Genomic DNA, 6042 nt, shown 5'->3' with positions numbered 1-6042 from the left:
CCAGTCATTAACAAAATGTGATGACGCCTTGTCTTCGTATTTTCTCAAGTAGTTTGTATATTTTAAAACGTACCGTTTGTGATATGTTCTACAGCAGGGGTTCCTTTTCAAGCATTCAGTTAAAAAATTGTTTTCTGTGAGTAACATATTATTTTTACTCACTGTTTTTCACGTCAAAACAGCCGCATTCATATTCTAACTTGTGCGGTCCATGCAACTAATAGAATATTTAGTCTGACTGGTGTTAATGCCAATCGAAAGTGTTTAATATACAATAAGATATTTTCATGCACTGCAATCCAACTCGGCTCCTTTCTGATCGCTACGCTAAACATTTTTTATAAGGAGCACACGTGCTCCAAGTTTTAAAAGAATTAGGAGCAAGCCAATGCCACCCAATTAGTGGACGTGTTCTGCCATTCGTGTGGTTCCAGCTCACAGTTTGGGAACAACTCTGAACAATTATTTGCATCAAGCACATTTGAAGGAGGCAATATCACATCTTCAGGTATTTGCATTTTGTTCTGATTTGCCTAACACATTTATTTGTTATAGTTTCTGTTATTTGACATTTTTATTCACGCAGGCTCATTCCGGCTTGCCGCGTGAGGAAAAAGGCTTGATATCTAAAAAGGACACAACAGGTGACAGGTACGTCCCGAGTAGCGCAGCTGATATATTTTTCCAACATGGCATCCATGATTTGGACGGTTTTCCTTGACGTTCCCCTTCCTTTGACCAAAACATAATACCTCGTGGCCACAAGATGTCGCCATATACCATATGTTGGTAATAAAGGTTTCTAAGAAAAAGTGGAAGATTCAGACTCACTTTGATCTCAAACCAGTTTCAATATACTACCAAATAACAATAGTAGTTCTATTCTTAGTAAGCATCACCCTCATAATTCCCATCATCGCGGTCATGTTCAACTGTTTTTGTTATTACTATAATAATAATTTATTAAACTAATTTCTGCTTAAACTAATTTTAAAGGTGACGTGTTTTTTTACTCATTAATACTTGATATGAGGAGTATATATATACTCATGAATACTCACGAGAATGATAAATAACGAACACCCGTGACGACATCTTCACTGAAGTATGACCGTAGGAGAAAAAAAGGGGAGTGTGCGTTTATACGCTGTTGGGCGCTCGCATGCCAGCTCTGTGCCTCTGACGTCGCTCCGCCGAAGATGGGCTCGTGCGCCTCTCGCATCAGAGGGAAAGGCTCGCGCTGGAGAGTGGTGGCAGCGCCTAGCAGCGCCGATTCGACCGCGTTTCTCTGCCAGCGGTGGACAAATATCAAGTAGAGATGGAATGTGACTGAGCAGCATTGTACCGCCTCTGCAATCCGGGATTTAGCCTAATTCTCTACCGGCACCGTCACAGCAAGACCGCCGTTGTAATCGGCTTCCTCGCGCAGGGAACATCCCAGCGTTACAATCCCATCCCAGGTCTCTTCACCTTGTCCGTCTCCTCGAAACCGGACAGACGAGAATCGCGTTATTCAAGAGCGGGGGAGCTCTGTATGGACAGTTTTTTTTCTAATTACAGCTTGTTTTTTTTTACGTGAAATGATCTAATTTGTCATGTAATTGTTCTTATTTCATAGAAGCAGGCAAAGAAAATAGCTTAAGTTTTTTTAAACACACGAATTATTGTTGCGTTTCCGGAGGACCTTATTATCGTAGCGCGCCGATTTGGATGAGAGCATTTCTGCACCATGAGCACTAGTGGTAAGTATATAATTCTGCGCGTCTTTTTGTGGTCTGTGTTATGCATTGCCCCGCGTGATGAGAAACACGACTGAGGGAAGTGGACAGAGAGGCAGTGCGATACTGAACGATTATGATGAAGAGAATGATGGAGATTTACGGGGGACCGAACTCCACCAGATACACCCTCTCGGGTAATGTAGTAAGATTAGCTATTTTGTGTCAGCCGCGGTTTAATTGAAATGCTAAAAATATGTTTCCCAACCGCTCCATAAAGGGGAAATTATAGGGATGGTCCCAACATGTACAGAGGGATAATTTACTTGAAATGAAAACAGACTGGGACTTCACACAGTGAGAGTGTAGTGCGTTTCACCTGCGCTTTTGTCTGCGCTCCACTGCTCCACCTCACCTTGCCCGTTTCTTTGTCTGCGCGTATTCTGTGCGATGCTGCGATTGTTCGGAGATTTGCCATTTCCCTACTAAATGAAACAGTAGAAAATGCAGAATACTTTTGTGTATAGAATGCCGTGCGTGTGTTTGCGTGCGTGCGTGTGCGTCTGCTTGCGCGCGTGCGGGCATGCGTGCGAGCGCGCCTGTGTGATTCGCGGTGCATCGCTCGCATAAAGTTGGTCTCGAGACGTTTTTGCTAGTTTGCTTCTTGCTTATGCCAGTGCCAGAACACAAGTATAGTTTCATGAAAACGGTGGTATGTATTTCTTTTTCGCAAGTGGCTAACTTACTTGCATTCTTACATGCACTCTGAATAATTTTGCCATCCTCTTTTTGGTCTTATCATGAGCTCAAGTAAAATAGCATTGATGGTGTTATGTTTTCCTGTACCTTGTCCTATTCGCGTTAAAGCATCTTAATTTGAACCTTAAATATTCACTGAAGATCTCGTGCAGTGCTGAGCTGCGCGATTTCTGCCGACTTCCACACAGCGGTCCGGTGGGACATAGCGCGGAACTGTAGGGCGGGGTCGAAGGGGAGTGGAGTTTTGTGTTGCTTTCGCGAGGGGATGGATGGTTTTAGGTCTTGTGATTATTCTACGCAACAAATCCGTCCAGCGGCGACATTTGTAACACCCCTGCTGCAGCAATCGCTGAGTAATGACGGGGAAGGTTAGAGAGGAAGTTGGTTACCTCGCGCTTACTCGGAAATAGCCGGTCTCCAAGGGAGCAGCGGTTTGCACTCAACTGACATTTGAAATTATGACAATCTGTAAACATAAACGTATAGTCACTGCAGCGCAATGTGCGGTTTTAGAAATGGACTTGTAAAACTTCGTTTATCTTATGTCAGGTCTTATTTGTCTGGAATTTTTTTTAGGGTTTTTGTCAAAGTCACCCCTGTCAGCTCTCCTTTTAGAATTTTCCACAAACACACCTGTTGCCTGCTTGGCTAAAAAGGAAAGACAGGATTTCATCACTGAATGTCAGGAGGCCCTGGTGACAGCTTCTGCAGGTGGATTTGGTCCCCCTGTGTGGAGAGCTACCTGAATCATCCTGAGAGACAGCTCTACCTGTCCCCAAGCGCCACCCTCACCCCCACCCCCACCTGACTCACTGGACACTTCCACAGGGGAGGGCAGGCATTCCCAGAGTTCCAAGGGACACCATAGATACTCCATTGCAGTGGCTGTGACCTCTGCAAAGCTTTTTGCATAAAGTAGACCCTGTAGATGTATTGCTGTCAGGACCTTACCTGTGCAGATTCTCTCTGTGTCTGTGACTCAGTCGGGTGATGTCTCCATCGCTGTTGCTGTGCCAATGATGTCACCAGTGATCATGTGACCAGTGACCGGTGAGGATCATATATGCTGTTTTTCAGCATTCCTGTGGCTTGTTTAACACTCATCCAAGGGAACAGCCGTGTTTACAGACCCACCACTGATCAGTATCAATAGCCTGGTATCCCCAGCAGTACCGCCAATGGATAAGCTGGGTCCCTATGGGCTGCACACTGTGGTGTTGATGAGGTAATGACTCGAATGCATTGACTTGCTTCAGTGCCGTCAGCAGTGTGACGATGTGATTTTTCAGAAATCGGGGAATCCGATCGACTCCTTACCAACCTTTCCCTGGGGCCCACTCTTACACGAATACAGTACACCAAGTATCGCGCACACACACACACACACACACACACACACACACACACGCATACACTCTCACACACACACACGCATACACACACACACACACACACGCATACACATACACACACACACACACACACACACGCATACACTCTCTCACACACACACGCATACACACACACACGCACACACGCATACACTCTCACACACACACGCATACACTCTCACACACACACGTCACACACACACACATACCTCTCACACACACGCATACACTCTCAACACACACAACACCACACACACATCGCAACAACAACATCCCACACAACACACACACAGACCTCTCCACACCAGCCACACCCAACAGTCATGTAAAGGAACACTCCTTACCCTCTCAGTGCAGAGGCTGGCCCGTTCCTGCTTATTGCTGTGTGTGTGTTTCTTATTCTGGTGTTTCAGCAGAGTCTGATGATGTCAGTCTGCTGGGCTGGCGCTGGTGCTCCTAATCAGCATGAGTGTGCACTTCAGCTCTATGTGTGTTTACAGCACTGCACATTGTGTCATTATAAGGAAATATTATAAATATTATAAGGAAAAGCACAGTCGGTTTCCCTGGCTAATGAAGCTCCTGCTCCTTCTGCACTGTGCTGCAGAGGTCAAAGTGCAACTGTTCCGCATGGTGGGGATCTGTAGTGTAATGACTGTTACTGCAGGAGAGCATATTAGACCGATAAAAGACCTCTAAAAATTTGTTTGCTGGAGCAGCTTGTGTAGGTTTGAGTGCTGTCAGCCAGTGGCCACACAGACTGAGTAAGCTGTTGTTTATTCACCATGTTTTCCTGTAGCAGTGCCATAATCGGAGCTGTTGACATGTTGACCCCTGCAGTGAGTCTGTGGCATGTGATGCTGATGCCCTCTCTCTCTGTGTTTGAATGGTTCCATTATCGCCGTGGAAACGTTTGGAATTCTATTGTGAGGCGGTGGAATTTCGGTGCTCAGCTGATTGGGCGAGGCTGTCAGGACAATGCTGGGCTCTTCGAGCTGAACTATCAGTGCTAATCAGCCTGAATTTTAATGAATAAAAAAGCATAAAAAGAAAAGAAACTCCCTGCATTTATGCCGGCCCTACGACCTTGTGCTTGCTGCACTAGTTTCAAAAGCTTATTTCCTTTAATTATTTATTAGCGTAGCACATGCCCTTACACAGCCTACATATTTCACATTTATGCACCTGCATATTGACTGAAGTGGGTCAGGGCAGGGGCCTCTCTGGATGGTGTAGCTGCCGCACACTCGGGGGTTAAGGGTTAAAGGTCGCTCGCTCTCTGAGCAGCTGAACGGTGTCAGAGAAAGCTCCTCCTCTTTAAAGGATGCTGTGATTGGGTGGCACTTTCATATTTGAAGTACAGGCTGTCATCATTATGCCAGTGTCTCCGGGGTGGGGGGATGTGACCAAAGACCCAATCAGAGCCAGGTCCTATAGAACACATGGCTCTGTCCCGTCTACCAGCTCAGAAAACCGCTATGATATGAAGGCAACGGCTTCTCCTAGTGTGTTACCGCTCGGCTGTAAGAACAGGAAGCCCACCGTAACGGTGCGGTGTGGCTTGGGGGGAGTTTCTGTTTGTCCGCTGAGCCGGGTCACCAGACTCATTAGCCATCGTGACGGTGATGGAGCGGAAGTCGAACTGCAGAGGGGCGGGGCGCTCGCGGCCGGGCGCTGCTCTGAGCGGAGTGCGATCAGCGCTGATGTGGTTCAGCCTGAGGTACTCTGCGGTTTACACGGCTCTCCTGCACGCCCATAGAGCAGGCTTATCAATCGCTCACAGAGCAGGCTTGTCAATCGCCCACAGAGCAGGCTTATCACTCACCCACAGAGCAGGCTTATCAATCGCCCACAGAGCAGGCTTATCACTCACCCACAGAGCAGGCTTATCAATCGCCCACAGAGCAGGCTTATCACTCACCCAGAGAGCAGGCTTATCAGTTGCTAAAAGAGCAGACTTATCAATCGCCCACAGAGCAGACTTATCAATCGCCCACAGAGCCGGCTTATCAATCGCCAAAAGAGCAGACTTATCAATCGCCCACAGAGCAGGGCTTACCAATCATCCACAGAGCAGGCTTATCAATCACCAAAAAAGAAGGCTTACCAATCACCCACAGAGCAGACTTATCAATCACCAAAAGAGCAGGCTTTCCAATAGCCTCAGAGCAGGT

The 6042-nt window shown here is 46.8% G+C and overlaps 1 protein-coding gene across 2 annotated transcripts in view; it reads left to right on the top strand.

Annotated features, from left to right (window-relative positions):
* Nucleotides 1-1797: 1797 nt before the first annotated feature.
* Nucleotides 1798-6042, top strand: part of ablim3 (actin binding LIM protein family, member 3) — a 71812-nt gene continuing 67567 nt past the window's right edge. The window contains exon 1 of one of the 2 annotated variants that reach the window (XM_064325284.1): nt 1798-1915. In XM_064325284.1, the coding sequence (XP_064181354.1) occupies nt 1855-1915 (61 nt within the window). In that variant the 5' untranslated portion in view covers nt 1798-1854. The remainder of the gene's footprint in view (nt 1916-6042) is intronic. The other variant, XM_064325283.1, reaches the window with a different exon arrangement.

This window comes from Anguilla rostrata, chromosome 3 (assembly GCF_018555375.3).
Source record: "Anguilla rostrata isolate EN2019 chromosome 3, ASM1855537v3, whole genome shotgun sequence".
In the NCBI taxonomy this organism is placed as follows: domain Eukaryota; kingdom Metazoa; phylum Chordata; class Actinopteri; order Anguilliformes; family Anguillidae; genus Anguilla; species Anguilla rostrata.
The sequence above is the reverse complement of the archived record's forward strand: the minus strand, read 5'-3'. Positions and strand labels throughout refer to the sequence as shown.